This window comes from Mixophyes fleayi, chromosome 4 (genome assembly GCF_038048845.1).
Source record: "Mixophyes fleayi isolate aMixFle1 chromosome 4, aMixFle1.hap1, whole genome shotgun sequence".
Taxonomy (NCBI): domain Eukaryota; kingdom Metazoa; phylum Chordata; class Amphibia; order Anura; family Limnodynastidae; genus Mixophyes; species Mixophyes fleayi.
Window position 1 is genome coordinate 79,118,464 of NC_134405.1, and position 20,680 is coordinate 79,139,143.

Sequence of the window (20,680 nt, forward strand, 5' to 3'; positions counted from 1 at the left end):
TCAGATACCAATATCCGTGGCATGAACATCTTGATACGTTTATTATAATATGAACGTTTAAATGAAAAAAAAAATAAAAAATACACAACCCCCTAGATCTCCCAGTGCACGGCGGAGACTGAGATGGCGGGAATTATTTGAGAACTACAAATCCCTTTATACCTAGCGCGGGGTTTGTAGTGACTGGGCATGCGCAAGCAGACGAGCTGAAGTAGGGGCCGTGTTCCGCGCATGCGCAAACAGGCGAGCTGAAGAAGGGGCCGCGCTCCGCGCATGCGCGTATGGCGCCGTGACGTGCGGGCCGCGCGGTGTGTAGATGCGGCGGATCCGTTCACGGGAGCCGCGGACGTTATAAATGGCGCCGAAGCAGGACCCAAGGCCTAAGTTCCAAGAGGGTAAGCGAACGCCTGGGGGGTGAGGGCTCAAAAAAAATAAAATAAAAAAAAAAATGTCACCTATCCTGGGGAGATGTGGGGGCGCTAGAGCTCACTCGTGAAGGGGGGACGCATCCCTGCGCAGCCAGTCGCCCATAAAGGGGCAGAGTTCCCGGGCTCTCCGGTCATAGGTGGGGCGGTGTCCAGGGAGTGCCGTGCCCATATGGTGAGGAGGATTAACGTCATTTTATTCATTGTTAGTGGGTCAGATTACTGTGGGGGAAACGTTCCTATATGGGGTGTGGACTGGGCCGATGTGTAACCGCATAGGATGCTGGTTCTTACCGATCCTGGGGCGAGTACTCTATACAGGACTAACAACATGACTGACACCATGTAGCAGTGACTCCATTGCATTTCTGTTTGTCAGTGTAGTGAAATAATAAGACAATAGCAAATCAGGGTAGAACAAAATCAATCCACTCCTTGTATTCAGGCTTCATGTAATGACCTTATCCTGTGTAATGATGGTACGGATTCATTCAGTGCATGGGCTGTCCACCTCAGTCCCTCAGGGCAAATGACTTGCCAGTGTTTTAAGATTTGTCATTTTAAAATGCTTTTGAACCCATTAATGCTGCTGTGTATAATTTAGCAATATGTTTAGGTATGTTTTGACCTGAAATCCTGGCATGTCAGTAGCCACGAGGACTGTTGGACAGCCACATCTACAGGATAGAACCGCCTGGGACAACTTGTGGATTCTATTATGTGCAGCTTGGAAGAGAGAAGGGAGAATAGGTATGATGGAAACTGCACCTACGTGAAGGTATTGCCACAAACACTTAAAATATGAAAGAACTGTATTTCTGAAGAAGTGTATCTTAACCTGAGAAAAATGTTTGTACTGGAGAGTACAGAACAGCTCAGTTTACTTGGATTTTCAGAAGTGGCTTGCTGCAAACCTGCGATAGTCACTGACTAGATAATTAAACTATATGCTACATGTGTTCTTTTTTTTCTACTTATATTAATTACATTGGACTGCAAATCTTAATATAAATACAGCACTACTCATTTGAGCAATGTTTGCAAAGACTGATGCAAATCAGGTTAAAATATCATTATCAGTTTGAAATGCTTCACTATATGCATTTGTTTCTGAATGATTCAGGGGTTGTTCACTTTGGAGCACCATTTCCTAAACAAATATAACCCTCTGGGTATAGCAAAGAGACAAGGGATGCCCACTGTATGTACTGTGTGGTTGTCAGTGGCTTCATAAGGTAGACTAAAGTTAAGCCTTTTAACAAAGGCGCATTAATGCAAATATGCCAAATACTATATCTGAAGGTCACTACAGAAATGCTCAAATATACATGCAATGTTTTCAAGAACCAACAATTGCAGATGGATGCGCTTTCTAAGAAAAGCGTAATGGCCCTCTTGTCTGTGATGCCACTGGGAAAGACTACTGTTGAATGCTGCTCTGTAGAAAACAAATACTTGACTGGCTGATACAATTTTTAAATCTTAATTTCTGTATATTTTGCTTAATATGGTGGTGAACATTATAATCCTGTAATATGTACATTTCTGCGGTGTAGCATAGCACCTACTCCTCTGCTTTGGGTGGAGGTGGTATTTGTTTGTGTCTGGTTGTTTTCTTCCTCATTTATTTTGGTGCTATGGTATACCTGATCCACAGCGAAAAAATGTCTTGCTTATTTGGCTTGGGAATGAAGGGCTGCTTCAATACCATTGGGCATATAGCTTTATCTTGCTCACATCAGTTATTATGTACAGCCATTCCTATTAAATTTGAATGGCCTCTGTTTTCCTTTAAATTATTCTACAAGTAAGCCGTAACACTGGATTACTTGTACATCAAACTATTGCAGAAATGAATACATTGCTTGATTGTCCTGTAGTTTAGTCATATGGATGAGGGAGGTATTGTTAATTCCGTCCTCGCAATCCCATACTTCCAGACTAACTTCTTGGGCTGCACTTCAAAGACCTTTTGCAATGAATAGATTGTTTGATTTGACTCGTACTTCTCAACTCTTGTAGCTACCCTGTGAGACTGAATGTTCCTGATTTCTTTTGTTTCCTCGCAGGTTAGGCCCTTCCCCTGCTTTTGATGGACATTTACGCCATTGCAAGGTTTTATTTTTAGTAAGGAGACTCCAGAGTTTTCACTGCTTGAGTTGAGAAGTATGTTGATTTATTCATTAAAGATAATTTCTATGGGATGTAAGACTGAGGGTAGAGGGTATGGCATTGGTGGGTGCATAAGTCATAACTGTAGGTCAAATGTGGTGAAAGAACTGTAACTAAGAGCAGACATAATGTAACTTACAGTAAACCATTAAAAATATGTGTTATGTCTACTTCTCCTAGTGCTACATTGTAGCCCCACCTGTCCCACTGCAGTTAATGTTAACTTCTCTGGCTGGTGGGTGCTTTTCATTTCCCCCATTTGTGCAATCTGCAGTATACTAGAAGCCTAGACTATGAAGTGCTTCTGCATAGTATACAAAATTATATTAAGTAATTAATATTAATTAATTATGCTACAAAATTCTAGGTTATGCTATTGTGTGTAAATATTTTGATGGCTTTATTTTATTGTATAATTGTGAAAATGTGTTCATGCACTGATCATTTGAAAGTTGGGTAATATCCAAGTTATAATGGTGTATGTTAAAGTCCTAAAGCTTTGACTACAGGCCCTGTCCTGTGTATGTATGACATGCTATTATACATGTATGCATTTTTATTCTTTATTTTGATCATTCATCTTTACAGGTGAACGTGTCTTGTGTTTCCATGGGCCTCTCCTGTATGAAGCAAAGGTATGTTGCTTGTGCTGCCTGTTTTCTTCTCTAGTTGGCTCCTGGATACTGTTCTGTAATGTCAACAAAAAGTGATTCATCTTTGTATCCCTTATCTCTTTATATCTATACCCTTCTTACCCCCAGGTGCATTAAACGTAATGGAGTTTGTAGTGCAAGTAAGCTATTTCCATTTCAGATCTTTTGGGATATACCACTTTCGTACAAGGCCTTTTCAATTGGCAGCCTGCCAAGCGAGGGTTACGTAATAGTACGAAGGTGACAAGTTAGCAAGTAGACACATTGTAGTGCTAGATAAATTAACCTTTATGAGATTGATTTAGTGAGGGATTGTGTCTGTTGTTTTTAAGCTTTGAATTTTCTGGCTTTTTTTTTTAGTTAAAATCACGTACAAAATGTACTCAAATGCAGACAGGCCAAAATTCATAACCAGCTGCATTTGTCTTCTCTTTTTCTTGTGGTGTGGGGGGTTGTGGGTTGTCTCATGCTTTTAATGGGCATATTTCTGTACTGCATTTTTAGATCCCATCATTGCCAATAAAGACGACAAGCATCTACATTTTTAATGTGATTTACTTTTTTTATGCACTCTTTAAAACCAGCATAAACTAGGGATTGACAATATAGGGGTTCCATAGAAATTCTGTCATGATAGAAAGTAGTGCTAAGGAGGTTTTCTTAATTACTGTTAATATATTATAATATTCTAGGTATCGCTGGGACTGGCTTAGCGCTGTCAGCCCTCCTACAGTATCTCTTGCCTTGCTTTGGTTTCAGTTGGAGGGGTGTGTCAGAGGGATGCCCTTCACAGCGTACCTCCATGTGGGCTGAATAAGTCTTTACAGAGTGTTTGCCATCTGTGGGAGCCAGTGTCATGGACAATCTCTCCCTTCACATTAATAATCCTCAGCATTTATTTATATAGCGCCAGCAATTTCCGTAGCGCTTTACAGTTGGGAACGAACACCGTATTTAAACAATATTGGGTAATATAGACAAACGGGTTAAAAGGCCCTGCTCGCAAGCTTAAAATCTATGGCTTTTCACATTAATGGAGAATTGCTGCATGAGTAGCTATCTAGAAGAGATGTGGGGGATTAAAATGTGGTAAAGGCAGAGGTGTGTGTGCGTAACCTATGACATCCCATAATTTTATTATTTTTTAAACCAGCTTCCGTGAAATAACATAATTGTCATTGTTTAAATCCTATTTAATATAATACAGTACCTGAGCTATGGTAACAAAATAAGCCTGCGTTTTACATTTATACAGATAACTATCCTAACCGATAGAGTATCTTAATATATTTATTAATGTCTTTCTCCAGTGGGAATTTTTGTTTTTGCCTAACTGCAGCGAAAGTTTAAATGCAAATTGTGAAAGCAGCTATACCTCTTTTATTTATTTTTTAAATCAACCATTTAAACTTATGATGCATATTTACAAGCATTTCAGCACATCTTAACTGATGTTTAAAATGCAACTGGACCACATATAAAATAAGATTGTGTAAAGAAATCTGGAAAGTGCTTTACAATTTACCTTGCTCTTCATAATGCCTGTTTTTTGTATTTTTCTGTGTTAGTGGTACAAAGACAGCGCCATTTAATAGTGTAGTATGTTACATTGCAGTCTTAAGCTCTAATGCATACTGGCACTCCAGATGTATGTTAATTGACAGGATATATACATACATACCATGCTGAGCAGGGATGTTTTCACCACTGGGCCCTATAAAGTCACTTTGATGGCAAAGCACTAGCAACATTTCTTCACTCAGTCTGATCACAATGGTAATCGTTGATTTAACAATTGCATGATCCAATCAAGAATTGGCCTACTTGAGTTGATATGCTGAGGATACAGTGCAGGTAGTGATGCACTGTGGTGAAGTTGCAATAATGTTCACCCTGTCTTGCTTTCTGTCATGCAGTAATGTTCCCCCACTACTTGCCGTTCGCTCCCTGTGGTAATCGCCTGTGTTTTGTTAAATAGGCTGGCTTAGATAAGGGTTTTCAGTGCTGTCTTGGTGGTAGAATTGGCTAAAGCCCATGCAAGTAGGAAATCAACCATAACCTTCTGCATACTTAGTTAACCAACCACAAGCAATTTCAAATATCAATTGTTATGGTTTCACTTATTTTGTTTAACTTAAAATTGCATTTGTTAAATCTTCTGTGATATTGTGCTTTAGTCTTCATTTATGCCAGTCTGTTAATCAGTCTTTCCCTCTTTTGCGTTGAAAATGGGGCCTTGAGGAGAGAATGTAGTTCAGTATGCATAGGAGAGCTTGCTCCCCAGCCAGGAAAACATGCCTTGAGGCTAAAAAAAACAAGTGGGGGGGTGTACATGTCTGCTGTGCATGTGATGATATGGTGAGTGCAGTACCAATATTAATGATTGCACATATGTGACTTGGTCTGCCCAATGAGCCCTTTGGCTCACAGCAGGACTTGCAAGTATTCCCAGTGTCCTTGGAGCACACCAAGTGCACCTCATGACTCCAGTTTGCTCTTTCCTTCTATCTCTACTCTGCAACCTGCCATGGTGGCCTGTTGCAGATGCAAATTGATAAATAGCCTCAGTAGTCCAGCCTGATCTAACTGGATAACCTCCAACCCAGGATTCTTTGGTCTTTGTCCCACTTTCCTGGAGGTACGCAATTGTCTGTCTTAATTAAATGCCAGACAAAGCCTTCTACAAGACAGCAGGGAGCCTCTTCTCTACCTGTGTTGCAGAACCCCATGGAAGATGCAAAACAAGCAATTCTTTACCTCTAATGGATTTGATCTCTTGCTCATTCTGTAAATTTGGTTTCCTGTTTACCCCCTCAGTGAATTGGGAGACCCATGTGCGTTTTCCACTTCATCCTAGAATTGACCTTAATTCACTTAGTCATGGGACTTTCAAGGAAGGTAGAAGGGTTCTTGGCGGTGCAAAAACCCTCCTTGTGCTAGTTAGGCTCCAAGGAAGATTTTTTTTTTCTTGGATGATGGGATAGCGCAAGTTATTTTCTGTTCCTGAGGCTGTTTACTTATGCTGGTGGTACTGACCCTGAACATCCAGGATCCCAAGAACTAGAATCTGCCTCTATCTTCCTTTCTCCAGTTTCCCACAGGATCAATTCTTTAAATAGGTTTTTGTCAAGGGAATGGGTATATGTAGAATAGCATTTTACTATGGGAAGTGTTCCCTGCATTGGACCCTGACTTTCAACGAGTAATAGAATTTCTCTCCTGTTTAATGTTCTTCATGGACACCTCAAACAAGAAGATAGAGGGGTTTCTGGAAAGTCGTCCCCCCCCCCCCCCCCCCCCCCTTTCTACATTACGATCCATTGTAAACCACCTTTGCAACTTGCAAGTGGGTTGAACAGACCAGTTCTACATACAGACTGGCACACATGTGGAAACTGATATAATTTCCTGCATCTTAGACTAGTCTTCCTATATGACGAGTTTCCTATTACAGAAGGATAGTGGCAAGGACTAATATGGTGGTAGTGTTGAATTAGGACCTGGACAGTAGACTACATCCAAAATGTCTGTCTTCCCTAATCAGGAAATGTCTTGTTTGTGCCAGGACTGTAAAGGACCCTGTGGGAGGGAAGGATGCCTTCCTTCAGCATAATAGAGCAAAATGAGACCCCCTCCCCCCCAAAACTCATTTAAGTTCTTTAATCCCATGGCTAGTAAACTGTTGAGACCTGTTTTCGAAGTCTTAAATCGGGCCTCGTGGTATGAAAGTCCTCCTGGGCTTCGAAGAGGATAAATAAGTCCGTGGACGCCAGCAGGTCCTTACTCTGGCCAAACGCTTCTCTTCAGTAATGCTAAGTCTGCCTCATTGCCTGACATCTTGTGCTCAAGATAAGTTAGAGGTTATAGGATATTTTCAGGGAGCTCAAAGAAATTCTTCACCTAACATATCATCCTCTACAACTGTGGATAACCGGCACTTCCTCAGCCTTTTCAGTGCAATACAACAGTGGGTGTTACTTTCCAAGAACAAGGTTTACTTGCTCAAACTGCTTCTCTTACCTTCTGACAAACTCATTGTCCAATATCCGGTGCTAAATGAACTCCGTGAGGATGGTCTTCACCTTGAAAGCAGTTCCACATGTTTTCAGGTTCTGGAACTGGTATTTTGCCCTCCTTGCAAGTTCCAAACTGCTATCTCACAAGGTGGCTGCCTACCAGTTGTGGTGGATAGACCAGTTCCATGTGTCTGTAGGGAGACCTTACCCCTTAACTCAGTCCTAGTTTAGGAAGTCCTGTTGGATACCTGCATTGTGGTCTGAGGCGAAGGGTTTTTTTTTTCTTCCACTCTTTTGACGAACATCTTTAGAGCTCAGGACCACTTATATGGATATCGTTTATTCATATCTTAAACACAGACCATACCAAAGCAGTGTCTTTCCTGTGTGGCTTGTTTGTCATGCGAGGGAGAACTAGAAATAGGGTTTACTAAGTAGAGGTGTCTTCTGTTTCTGCCCATCCTTACATTTCTGAACGTAGTCTGGTTTTCATATTGACAGCAATTGGTGGTCCCATATTTCTCCATCCTCACCATATAGTCATAAACCCAAAGAGATGGCACTTTAAAGACCAGAACATTTATATACCATTTAGACCAGGGTTGTCCAACCCGCGGGCCGCATGCGGCCCAGCACGCCTGTAAATGTGGCCCAGAAGGAGTTTTGGTTGTGGCAAGGGGGCAGCGCTGTTGATGTAAAAAAAAATCCTGCAAAAAAAAAAGAGAGAAAAGAAACTACTTACCTTGAGGTCATGCGGTCACGTCAGCTGGTACTCCGGCTCCCTCCCTTGTCTCCTCCTCCATGCGGTGCTCGAAGTGAATGTCGGGCGTGATGTCATCACGCCCAACATCCACTGCGAAGCGCAGCACAGAGGAGTCACCCGCGCGAGAAGAACAATCAGCAGCACAGAATTGGAGAAAAGAAAAGAAGAGAAGAGGACAGGAGAACAAGCCGATTTAAAAGGTAAGTTAAGGGGGATTTTTTTTATTTCAAGGGACGCTGACCAGTGAATAAGTCACCTTGTCCTGGAGCATCATGGACCTTATCTCCCTGCTACATACTTCCACTTGTATTACTAATGGGGCATTATATATTATTCTCTTTGGCCCATTATAAGTTGTTATCCCTTAACTAACATAGTGGTGTATTATCAAAACAGGTCACAATTTGGGGTCACAGTGGTGTATGTCAGGTACCACAGGCCTGGTCAGGGCACCCTGATATACAATGCCTGGCTTAAATGCACTTTATTGATATTGCATCGAAACAATACAAAAAGTGATTATTGTATAATAACTAGAGGATTTTTTGAACAGGGCGATTGAAAGGTAAGTATAGGGGGATTTGAAAAAAAGTGATATATATAGATATATAGATAGATAGATATAGATATAGATAGATAGATAGATAGATATAGATATATCTATAGAGATATATTGCTTTTTTTTCCTCATATATATATATATATATATGTTAACTATGTTTTCTATGGTTTTTTTGGATGATCAGCTATCGTTATTGTTAGGGTATCTTATGTGCGGCCCAAACCAACTCGTCGTCTTCCAATGTGGCCCAGGGAAGCTAAAAGGTTGGACACCCCTGATTTAGACCATACAGCATGTCCTATGTGGCACATCATGGGACATCTGCATAGTACCCTCCAGGGATGACCAATCCCTGCATGCATACCTCTTTCTTATTCTTAAGAAGTGGGTGTTGCAGTCTTAGCCAGAAGAACCTCCAGGAGGCTGTTCTTATGGTGATTTTTGTACATACCACAGTCTGTACCCCTACTGCAGAAGGAAATGATGGTTCTTTTACTTAAATCTTTCACTCAACCTGGTAGGAGTATGTAGACAAGCTCACCCAGCTCACACAAGCTCACCCATGCTTTGTTCTCCTCCACTTTTATTGTTTAATCTCCTTGCTGGGTTAGTGGAATACTGACGCGGGGTGATTGGTTTTCATTCCCTGCCTGATATAGGTGGGAAATAACCCACATGCTGTGTCTCCTTACAGCCTTGGAAATGGACTTAACAGGAAATACCAAAAAATCCCCCTCTCCTGTCAAGAGATTCTCAGTGATGCTCTGCACAGAGGGAGGTAGACAAAGATCTACCTTCTAAATTTCCACTTTTTCACATTTCATTCACTTGTACACAGTGTAAATTTAGAAGGACAATGTGTGTGGGTATCTATCTATATCTCCCTTTGTGAAGGGCATCACTGAACATCTCTAGTGGGAGGAAAAAAGGGGATTTATTTTTTTGTGTATGCATAAAAAGAGGCAAGTGCCTCTTAGTTATTGCGGTACTGCAGATGTTTCTACAAAGTGACAACTTTTCTTAGTCTATCTATGTTAATCTTGAAATGGCAAGTATTTATTTGTACCGTACCAATTTAATGCATTGCACACATCTGTTTAAATGAAGTCATAAGTTTAAAAAACACACATCCAGCTGCTTTAGTTAGTTTAGTTATTTTGTTTTTCTTCCTTCAGTCAGCTCATTTTTTTATTTTTTTTTCTCCCTTTGAGCATTTGAACTGTATATCTGAGGTAAGTGTTCCTTGTCTTACAGTTTAAGGATCACTTGTCTTAAGCTTTTGGTTTGTGAATTCCAATTGTAGAGCATAGTGTTAGTATGGAACAACCTAACATAACTGTCCACTGACGGTGTGGTCACTGACATTGATGTACAAATGGCCTCGTGAGGACAAATGTGCGTGCTGCTATAGACTTTGCCTCATTTTACTTGTTACATAACAGACTTTGTAAAAACTAGACCATTTCTACAGTGTTTTGTCTTCATAGATTTTTTTTTTTTTTTTACACTTGGTATACACAGCTCTGTACCAGCAACTTTCAGAGATCATGAAGGCAGTCCCAAGTCAGCAAAAGTTGAGATAGCAGAACTGATTTAATTCAGTATTTACTACCCATGTATCACTCTTACAGGTATGAATAGTTGTCTTACATGGTTTAAGTGTAAATTTTGTTCTTGGTTCCCCTTGGAATGGATTGTATATCTTACATCCGTATATAGGGGTTGGTTATGAAATGTTGACATTCAAAATGCCTACACCATAATGTTGGTCACCATAATAGTTTAGACATTATGTGTATCAACAAAATGCCTGCATGTTCATATTATCTCGACATTTAAAATGTGTACACATGGTCATAATGTCGACATGCAAATAAATGTAGAATAAGATTTTTAAAAAATAAAACACGCCACCTCTTCCCAACAGCTTAACAATCCCTAGTGCTGACAACCTATGCTGGTGCTAGCAAAATCATGGAGAGAATAGCATGGGGTTCCCTCGAATTTGCTATTACCAACACTAGGCTTTGCCAGCTTGGGCCTTGCCATAATGCCAAACTAGCCCTAGGCAGGTCAGAGTGAGGCTGGATTCACTAGGGAGGTCGGGTCCGCAAAATGAAAAATGTAGACATTGTTTGTCGACATTATGGTGTAGACATTTCAGTGTCTACATTATGAATGTAGAAACTTCAACTACATTCCCTATATAGCAACTGAATTATTTCCAGCATAATGCGTTTGTTTTAACCCCTTCAGGGCCACATGAAGATTAGTCTCACATGGGTAGAAACATATTTTTCCTTTCACTAGGAGTAACTGAGTTTTTATGTAATCTACCCAAAATAATCCTGCATTTGTTTTTTTTCAGGACAGATTGTAATATATCAACTTATTCTTATTTCTATCTTAACTTTATAATATCAGTATCTGTTTACATGCAAAAACACTTGCTTAGATTTCAGGGATGTTCTAAGCTAATGTGTGTGCATTTTCTAATAGCGGTTGAGTGGAGCAAGTGTCTCTGAGTCTTGCTAGACCCAAGTGTTGTGGAAACAAGAGCAATCATGTAATAAGTTTCTTGAGTAGTTAGGAGGAACATTGCTTTCCATGTACATTGTTGTATATTGAACACTGCAGTAGCAGTTTAACAGCCAGGAACAGTCTGGTTCCTGTTTTCAGCTGGGAAGCATAAGCGGCTGTCGGTGATTACTGGATTTATGTACCGTGGTATTTGCAGTATTATAGCACCTGAAAATCAGCAGGACATAACTGTATTGTCTGGTGTGGTAAGGTACCAGTCAGCAGGGATGTACATTTATGCCCTGTTGCACTAAGGTAATGTCTAATTTTCCAACTACATTTACAGAAAGTGCTGAAAAATAAAATCTCGGTGCAAATTCACATGTCTATAGATGAGTAAGCTGGTTTGCTTGAAATTAGATTTTGGGTTATTGCATTTTACTCTGTTTTATGGGTCTTGGATTAAATGGTACATTTCTTTCTGCAGTGTGTGAAAGTCTCCATTAAGGACAAGCAGGTGAAGTACTTCATTCACTACAGCGGATGGAATAAGAAGTAAGTTGAAATAAAAAGGAGTGCATGGTAATACTCCCAACACTTCTTAAACCGCTGAAGTCTGCCTTGACAGAATTCTTACTGCTGATTTCTAGAGCCACTGAGATCGCACTAGGTGTCACAATCTTTGTTCTGTCTGCAAGATTAGAAATCTTTTGCAATATACAGCAATGCACAAGTACTTTAAATTTACATGGTAGTTGGGGGCCCCCTCTCCACATACCCCAATCTGCCAAATGCAGTTTTCGACCCTTTGCTTCCTACGCCGTTACCTCCCAGCCTTATTTAAATTCTTTCAATGCATGGATGCAGTTTTTAATGTTGATGGGTTGTGTGCTTCCATTATAAATATTTACACTTTATGCAGTGCTAACTGGCTGTGATTGTTTCACAGTGACATAAGCACAAAATGCTGTACTAATGATTGGGCTCATTGAGCTTTTCTGTTAGACGGAGGCTTTGCACCCAGTGAGTAAAATGAGTGTTCTACCTCATGTACAGTCAGCTGAATGTGACCGCTACTTCCTGAGAACTGCATACCATTGTACTAATATAGGTATGTCCTGCTCCTTAGGGAGTAATGTAGATGCAGCTAGAATGAAAGCACAATTCAAAGATAAAACTGTTTTACTTGGTGTGCAAAGCCGCATTCTGCACAGTGACCGGTATAGCAACAGCTTATATTGCGGCTTACATCTGAACACAGTTTAACGGTTTGTCCATTTGCTCCTACAGCTAAATAGTTTTTGTATTCTGTGTTTTGTTTTACTTCTGGGGCCTCTACCAGGCAGATATTTGTTGGTCTTGGATACATTGCAAATGTGCTCCATGGGTAGAATTGCATAATGCACAAGTGAAGTGGTCATGTCTAAGGGAGAACACATATAAACAGATCTGCCTTATAGTAAAGGTGAAAATACAGAAGGAAATTGGAAAACCTAAATTGTTTTATTCCCTCCTGTAATTTACTGAATACAAGAATATAATTTTGTCAGAAGATGGGAAAACCCTTTTATCAATGTACTGTTCTGCTAAAGACTCTATGGTGATGGTGTGTTTGTTTGGTTTTTTTTTTTTTTTTTGTTTGTTTTTATTTTTTTCTCTGCAGCTGGGATGAGTGGGTACCAGAGAGTAGAGTACTCAAATACGTGGACACTAACCTGCAGAAACAAAAAGAACTTCAGAAAGCCAATCAGTAAGTATGGTTTTGCCATAAATGTGTACACTTTATACTGTTGGACAAGATTTCAAGAGCCTAAACTGTCCTCTATGAACCACCATCAGCACTCCACTGTTTTACTCACATCCCATGACACTGCCTAGCAGATGACATGTTTGGGCTAATATATGAATTGTAATGCAGGGATCAGTATGCTGAGGGGAAGATGAGAGCAGCCGCTCCAGGAAAGAAGACGGCTGCACTTCAACAGAAGAATGTAGAAGTGTAAGTAAATGTAAAAGTTCACTTATTTACTATTTAGACTTGTTTAAAAGTATTGAAGCACTGCATATTCGTGGTTTACTAGTAATTATTGTGCTATTTACCACATCTTAAAAATGTGCAATGTCCTTATTTTTTTTTTTTTCGTTTTAGGAAAACAAAAAAGAATAAGCAGAAAGGTAGGTTTTAAAAATAATTTTTTTTTTTTTTTTCATCTTTACTATATATTCTCTTTACTAAGTGTAGTTTCTTTACAGCCCCTGGAAGTGGCGAAGGCAGCAGTACCAGCGATGCTCCTCAGCCGCCACGCAAGAAACGGGCTCGTGTGGATCCCACTGTAGAGAGTGTAAGTGTCTCTTGTGACTAGCCTTAATAATGAGCAGAACCTAAGTGAAGGAGATTTGTTGTAGGATGTTATGGTGCTGACTTACAAGTGCAGGTGTACACTGCTGCTTTGCTCTTTTTGTTTTATCTAACTTCTAAAGATTGCTTCTATGTAGTTAAGAAAACAGACTGAAGACAATTGAATGAGGATGGGACTAATTTGTAGTGCTTTTTGTTGGATTATGTAAACTACAGGTGTATTCATGCTGACTCATTATAGAACATTTACACTATGAGCAACAGTAGTGGTAAAATTGATAATATAAAATTGAGCACCCTTTTGATGTTTGTGCACCTAGGAGGAGACTTTTATGAACAGAGTTGAAGTGAAAGTAAAGATTCCAGAGGAATTGAAACCCTGGCTTGTGGATGACTGGGATCTCATCACAAGACAGAAACAGGTACTGTACTTTTGTAACTTACACTTGAATATAACATGAAGCCACACAGATTTCATCTTAGAAATACGGAATTCAGAACCCTTTCGCCAATTGACTTGCAGTTGGTGGTCTGAGCTTGCTTGTGGCAGAGTGCAACCATTTCCTAATGGTGGTATTACCCAATTGACCATCCAGCTAAAACCTGTACTTTTAAAAAAATATTTTATTATTGGCTCCAACATATAATGTAGCACTACATTAAGGGGATCACAAGATAAATAACTTGCAATGATCTAAAACTGAAGGTAAAGATGGCCCTTGCCAAACGAGCTGGCAATTTAAGTGGTGTGGGATTGATTTACACATACATAAGCTAGTGGAATAGCTGTAGTTGGTGGTAAGTGTGTGTGGCTACTGTAAGGTAGAAGTTACAAATATTAAAGCCACCATTGGGGACTGGCATTTGAGTGGCTACTAGTGGTTGGAGTAAGGTTGCAATGATGACTCGGTGGAAGGTGGACAGATAAACTAGTCACTGCAGAGATTTCAACAGTCCACTTCTGCCCAACCATAAGTGTCCTTCATCACTTGTGGTAAATGAAGCGCCTTATGATTCTGGAAAAGACTTGTGCTGCCTGGTCATTCTTGTAGAGAATTACACTTTGAGTATTTCTGTACCCAGGTTCTTTTATTTATTTAGTTTGTTTGTTTTGTTTCAATTTAATCGTGCTAGACATAGAGCCAGGAAAATTGTTCCCCATGTTTGGGAAATTTGTGGCATTGGCTGCTGCCACCAAGAGGGCCAGAGATGAGTGGCAAAGATAGTTGAATTTGTTTTGTCCAGCAGCTGAATTTGAGATGGAATTTCAGTAGGTTTCCAAAGCCAACCTATCCTTGGTCTGATGACTCCGTGGTACCACTGTAATTTTTCACTCTTTGCAAAAAAAATTTTTTAAAAATTAAAATTTGTGGGGTGTATGGCACTGCCATCTCTAACTGCAGTCTTTTATGCCACAATACCTAGGGTCTTACGGTGTAATGGTGCTTAATTGAACTCTTGTTTTGGGGTTGGGAGGGTGGTTATACTTCACTCTGCGTTGTTTTGCGAAAAACTAGTGCACTGTCCCACGTACTATTTGTCGGCCAAGTAGTGGCATTGCACCAGCTTGTCAAATATAAACTGAAATGTTCTTAGATTGTATTCCTAATAAAGAGACTGCGCCACGCAAAACTAAAAATGTAGTTTAGGGTGGGAGAACAAAGAATTAAAACCAGAATGCTTGAGTCCACACTGGATTGAAATGTCTAAGCAGGACTCCTCACCGTGCTTGGGCTTTCTGAAGCAAGGCAAGTGCTGGTTAATACATCAAGTGGGAAGAGGAATGGACTGCAGTGTGGGTTAGATAGACTTGACATGGACACCCTGTGGTTCCGGCCAATGCAACATAACATCTGAGTAGTCATATATTTTATTTTAACTGAACTTTTAATTTAGGGTTGGGTTTGTCTTTAAAACCCTTGTGTTCCATATACTGTGGGAATGTTTTAAATAAAGTTTATATTTTAATACATTTTGAAGACTCTTGCCTTGGTTTTTAAGTGCATGACATTCATTGGACACTTATATTAATATTCTTCTAGCTTTTTAATCTTCCTGCCAAAAAAAATGTGGAAACTATCTTGGAAGAATACGCTACATACAAAAAATCCAGGGGAAACACAGACAACAAGTAAGTACTACTCCCACATTGTACGGTTGGCTTTTGTTTTGTTTTTTTTCCCCCTGTTTTGGTTTAAAAGTAGGTTAAAGTATCCCAAATTTAAATTGCAAGCAACCACCTCCCGATACTGACATAACTGTGGGCAGGGGAGGGCTGGCAAACTTGAGGCCCAGGGGACAAGACTCAACTCGGCAGCCTATTAGGAACATTTCAAAAGCAAAAAAAGCAGGTGACCCAGCCCAAGATGGCCCACAATGTGACCGGCCTGGGTGCAGATGCCCCCCCAGCCTGCTCCTGACTGCAGGGATCACTATAATACTCGGATCTCTACTGGGTGATTGATTCAAATGTCAAGTCCTAACAGAGACCGACATCATATTGGAAGGCTGCCATACTGTCCAATCGGCATTAGCAAAACATCTGCATTTCTTCAGTGTTAAACAGCTGCTGAGACAGAGAACAAAGGAACCATGTGGCTGTGCTAGTTTATCAAATGGTTTAATTGCAAAACTGTTTGCGTTGATGTAGAATATTTTAGTCACTGTATACTTTGGTTTGTGGCTGTCTTGCAGGGAATATGCAGTAAATGAAGTTGTCGCTGGTGTTAAGGAGTACTTTAATGTTATGCTGGGCACACAGCTGCTGTACAAATTTGAGCGCCCTCAATATGCAGATATCCTGGCAGACCATCCGGACGCCCCCATGTCTCAGGTGTATGGTGCACCCCACTTGCTGCGTCTCTTTGGTAGGTTTATGTATAACCTTCCTTCTGCATTTGTGGTTTTTTTTTTCACCTCGGTATCCTTCAATGTTGGCTCATATATTTTTCTGATCCACTTAGTTCGCATTGGAGCCATGCTGTCGTACACTCCCTTAGATGAGAAAAGTCTGGCCCTGCTTTTGAACTATTTGCATGACTTTCTAAAGTAAGTAACATTTTGCTGCCTCTGAAATAAATTTGACATCCTCTATTGCCCTACTCTGTATAGGAACTGTAACGGATGACTATGTCCATCACTTGTGGTTTTGCCTTTCAACAAACTTTTATTTGCAGAGTAAAGTGAATTTGCAAAGGTATAATTGGTGACAAAGATTTGAAATTTCAATGCTATTTTGCTTGGTATTAATAGGGTCCTGTATGGCAATATTTTAAATAAGTGTTTCTAGAACAAGGGGGCACTTATATATATTTAAGTTTCAGACTTTAAATTTCAATCTATCGAGAGATGCTATTATGTAAAATATGTTTTCACATGCCAATAAGAGCACGTCAGGGAAAAATTACTGTTGGTGATGGCCATATTTGGCTTCCAACTTGTATGTTGCACTCCACTACTGTAATCTTTTCATAAGACTGTTTGCCATTCATGCATTTTCAGTGTTTGTACATAGTTTAACAATGTGGATTCTTTTTTTGTTGCTAGATATTTGGCCAAAAATTCCTCCACACTGTTTAGTGCCAGCGACTATGAAGTTGCACCCCCTGAATACCACAGAAAGGCCGTATAGTCTCAACACTGACGTTGTGTCCAAGGCTTCCCTACCAGATCATTCTAGAGTGTAACATTGTGCAAGTGACTGGATGAGAATGTGTGCTTCATCCTTTTGGGTGATCTTGTGGATTTAGAGCAGACAGAAGACCATTGTCTGGCCATCAGACTTCAGACCTGGAATAACTGCGTTTGACAATGACTGTTGGATACAGCTGAACTTTGACCAGTGGTGTCTTGCCTTCTATACTCAGACTGTGTGTGGCTGAAGATTATTGCTACACGGAAATGAGCCTGGTTTCCACTGCTGCAGGGTGATTGTATGGTTTTCAGCCTTGTTCATCTTGTGTATATTGTATGTACTTTCCTGCCCGGTCACCGGGCCCCGTCCAGTCCAGAATACAGCCAAATTCTCTACTGCTGATGGAGTTAAAGGCTTGTTGGGAGCCCTCCATTACGTCATGGATTTCTACCTTTTTTTTTTATTTTTTTTTTTATTTTTTTTTAAATCCAATATATTCCTTTCTATAATGCACTGTAACTATTGTGCGACTACATATTTCTCAACATCTAAGGTCCACTTCCCTACTTTAGGTTCCAGTAATCGCCCAATGCATTTTTTTTTCTAGCTCAAATGGCATAATCTGTATCTACAGTATATCAAAAATATCTCTTGCCTATGGATGCAATGTTCTTCACACCCACATTTTAAGGTAGAGCATTTCTAGGATTGGAAGACAAAATTATAAGCATATAAAGTGTTTGCTAAAACCAAATTGTGTTTTATATATAGACTTTTTGAACTGAGGGGTTAGAAATGGCTGCTGAGCGACTGTTTGACAAGGTAAGAAGTTACAGGCAGAGTACATTGAACAGTGACTTGTGGAAATGGCTAGCAGTGTAACTATGCCCCATTCAGCTTCCAGAAGTGTAATATTTGAGTCAGTGTCTGTATCGCATAACAATTGTTTGTCCTGAAGCAGGTGTCAAAATCTTATAACATTTGTTTCTTCAAGAGTTCATCTGTGCAGATGTTTCCCTGATCTACCAGGTTGGACTGAATTCTTCGCCTGTGTGCAGTTTCATGCTGTTTCCTTGTTTATTGGACAGCATAAATTTGACCAGTGTTCATTTTATGCTGTTTTAAAAAAAAAATTGAGAAGTGGAACTGACCACAAGCACTTTTTGTGTCTGTGCTAATTATATGTTTGAGATGGGGAGAATTTGTCACTTAGATGAGTAAATAAACTGCTTGGCTGGCTGCTCCTCCCTCCTCAGGCCACAGTCATGCTGAGTTTGTATTGTTTCCTGGTGGCTCACCATTCCATGATTTATTCTCCCCATCATTGTCACAAATGCCAGCAAGTATTTTGCTGCACTTGGTGTTTACACCATGGTTAATTATGATCAAATGTTCTTTTAATGCATGGTGGTTTTATGTATTGCTTTAAAAATACAAGTGTACAAAAGAGGTTCTATAAAATAAAGGTTCTGTTATACCATGTCACGTTTTATCTGAAGCTATTGCAGAAAGTATATAGTCTGTATGTTATCTAACCAAAATGTTTGGTAGGCAGTGGGAAAAAACAGCTCAGCTTAGTGCAGCAAGGCGTAGATCTGATTTTTGTAATCCCAATAAAATTTCACATACATTGTTATATATGTCTTCACCAAAACTTACAACTAGCCACATTTTAAGCAATATCCAACTCAATTTGGCTGAGAGTTAATGATCTGTGAAAGAAAAGGGCACCCATCACCTCCCCCCATATGCTACTATTGTCTTTTACATGTGGGTACTGACCACCTCTCCATGCCATATTTTTCCTAGCAGCAGTGTATGCTACAATAGACAGATCCAAAACATTTAATGATCAGATTTGTTAAATTTAGTTATATACAATCCAGAATGTAGTGAGGTTTTTGGCATGTTTACTTACAATTGCCATAAGCTGCTTAACTTTTGTTGGTATAATATATTTCTAACTGTATAGATGACTGCTATGTACTTCTGTGAAGTGTAGGAGACTAGGCTTTTTGTGGTAATTGCATGAGTGTCACTGACAAAAGCTGACCACACTGCAATATCAGTCTATTTGGGGGGAAAAAAAACAATGGGACCCCAGTGAAGCCTAAAGGGGATCCATCTACTTGGCCGACAAGCTGAACAGCTACATTTCAACCAGTTTGGACATATGGTGTTTGCTGTCATAAGATCAGTCATGGATAGCTGCTACTTCCTACCCCTGAGAGTTTGGAGATGTGTTGCGCTGCTACATGGAATGGTTCTATTGGTAAGTGGTTCCCAGTGCTTTTTACTTAGTGATGTACTACACGAGCTTGAACTCTAGTGGACTTCAACACGTCTCTGCTATATGTAGGATCGCAGGATAGTGATGTGGGAAGCATTATGAAATGTGTGGTGGGTTTATTTATTTTTTATTGCCCACAACTACTATTTAAGGCCATCTTGTAGTTAGTGCTTAGTTATTTTGATGCTTTTTCCATCTTGCCTACATAGCCTCCATTTCATATGTCACAAAGGCCATTAATGAGGTTCAAACAACCTAGACAGAAAGGTATTTAAGCAAAAAGTACAAATCTGGGTTCTCATTTAATGGCATATATCTTGGCTGTATTTTTGAAACAAACTCGGCCAGTATTGCATGGTCAGTCATTATGAACAAGTGTCATTCAGTGAAGACATGACATTAAGTTTGTATAATGTTGCAATGCAGCTTCAACCTTGAGCATTTGGCTCTGACAGGATCTGAGTGTGGGATTAAAATGCCTATATATAATCTGATCTGACCACCTGCTCCTAGCGCTTCCTGTGCATGTGATCTTGGCTTCTGGAGGCTATAACATGAGCTGACACAAGATCCTGTTCTCTTGTATTAACCTCACATATGGCTTGATCATATAACATGCTTTGTAATTTCCTGAGCAAGCTTTCATATTTTTAGACTTACTGTGCATAGTATCTAACCTTTATATCTTGTTGGGTAATAGCTCACATTTACTTGTATTTCATTTTGTAAATCTGATAACTAGCAAAAGCAACCTGGTCATTGTCTGGAGGTTGATGCTGGTTACATGCATGCAAGCAAGAGGATGGGCGTCAGGTAGCTTAACTAAAGTGCCATAAAGGATAAATTGCAAAGTACAGCTTGTGAAAATGGGGCTTAAAATGAAGCTTGGTTTTCAAATTGCAGAGGTGCGGTTTAGTTTTTGAGGTGATACAGATATAAGTTTGTGGGTTTGAAAACTATTTGCGGGGAGACGTCTTAGGTGGATCCATTATAACTGTAGTGGTATAAGTTCAGAGAAAGTGTAGCAAATAGTGTGTGGAGAATTAGGGGGGTGGGGGTCTCTATATAATATGTGGGACTTTACCACAGCCTTCAAATCTCTAAATGCACTGTGAAAACCAATTTCTAAGCTCCCACTTATACTAGTCACAATAAAGTACCGTCATGACTGTCAAAATGTACTCTGAGCCACACTTGCATCTCTTTGGCCGTGCCCTTTTAAATTTGAACGTAAGCGCTCTACCCTTTGGGGAAAACACTGGAGCACTGTGGCAACTGAAAGATCA

General features: G+C 40.0%; 1 protein-coding gene across 8 annotated transcripts; it reads left to right on the forward strand.

Moving 5' to 3' along the window:
- The first annotated feature begins 260 nt into the window (after window positions 1-260).
- MORF4L1 (mortality factor 4 like 1) lies at window positions 261-18,586 on the forward strand. 8 transcript variants are annotated; one of them, XM_075207529.1, is made up of 14 exons: window positions 300-395; window positions 2,495-2,591; window positions 3,186-3,232; window positions 10,113-10,222; window positions 11,599-11,666; window positions 12,775-12,861; window positions 13,030-13,110; window positions 13,261-13,286; window positions 13,365-13,453; window positions 13,791-13,892; window positions 15,513-15,601; window positions 16,165-16,337; window positions 16,434-16,518; window positions 17,017-18,586. In XM_075207529.1, the coding sequence occupies exons 7-14, from the start codon at window positions 13,052-13,054 to the stop codon at window positions 17,099-17,101; spliced, it is 708 nt and encodes a 235-aa protein (XP_075063630.1). In that variant the 5' UTR covers window positions 300-395; window positions 2,495-2,591; window positions 3,186-3,232; window positions 10,113-10,222; window positions 11,599-11,666; window positions 12,775-12,861; window positions 13,030-13,051; the 3' UTR covers window positions 17,102-18,586. The 8 variants fall into 8 exon arrangements, with proteins under 8 accessions (XP_075063626.1, XP_075063625.1, XP_075063624.1 ...); XM_075207530.1 differs by lacking the exon at window positions 300-395 and adding an exon at window positions 1,131-1,203; XM_075207531.1 differs by lacking the exon at window positions 300-395 and adding an exon at window positions 1,161-1,175.
- The last annotated feature ends 2,094 nt before the right edge of the window (window positions 18,587-20,680 follow it).

Bases quoted from the DNA above. Each gene is read 5' to 3' on its own strand.
- MORF4L1 (XM_075207523.1), top strand. From the start codon at position 1,067: ATGTCAGTAGCCACGAGGACTGTTGGACAGCCACATCTACAGGATAGA. The intron at 11,667-12,774 runs GTAAGTTGAAAT...TTTTCTCTGCAG, and splicing joins TACAGCGGATGGAATAAGAA to CTGGGATGAGTGGGTACCAG. The intron at 12,862-13,029 runs GTAAGTATGGTT...ATTGTAATGCAG, and splicing joins GAACTTCAGAAAGCCAATCA to GGATCAGTATGCTGAGGGGA.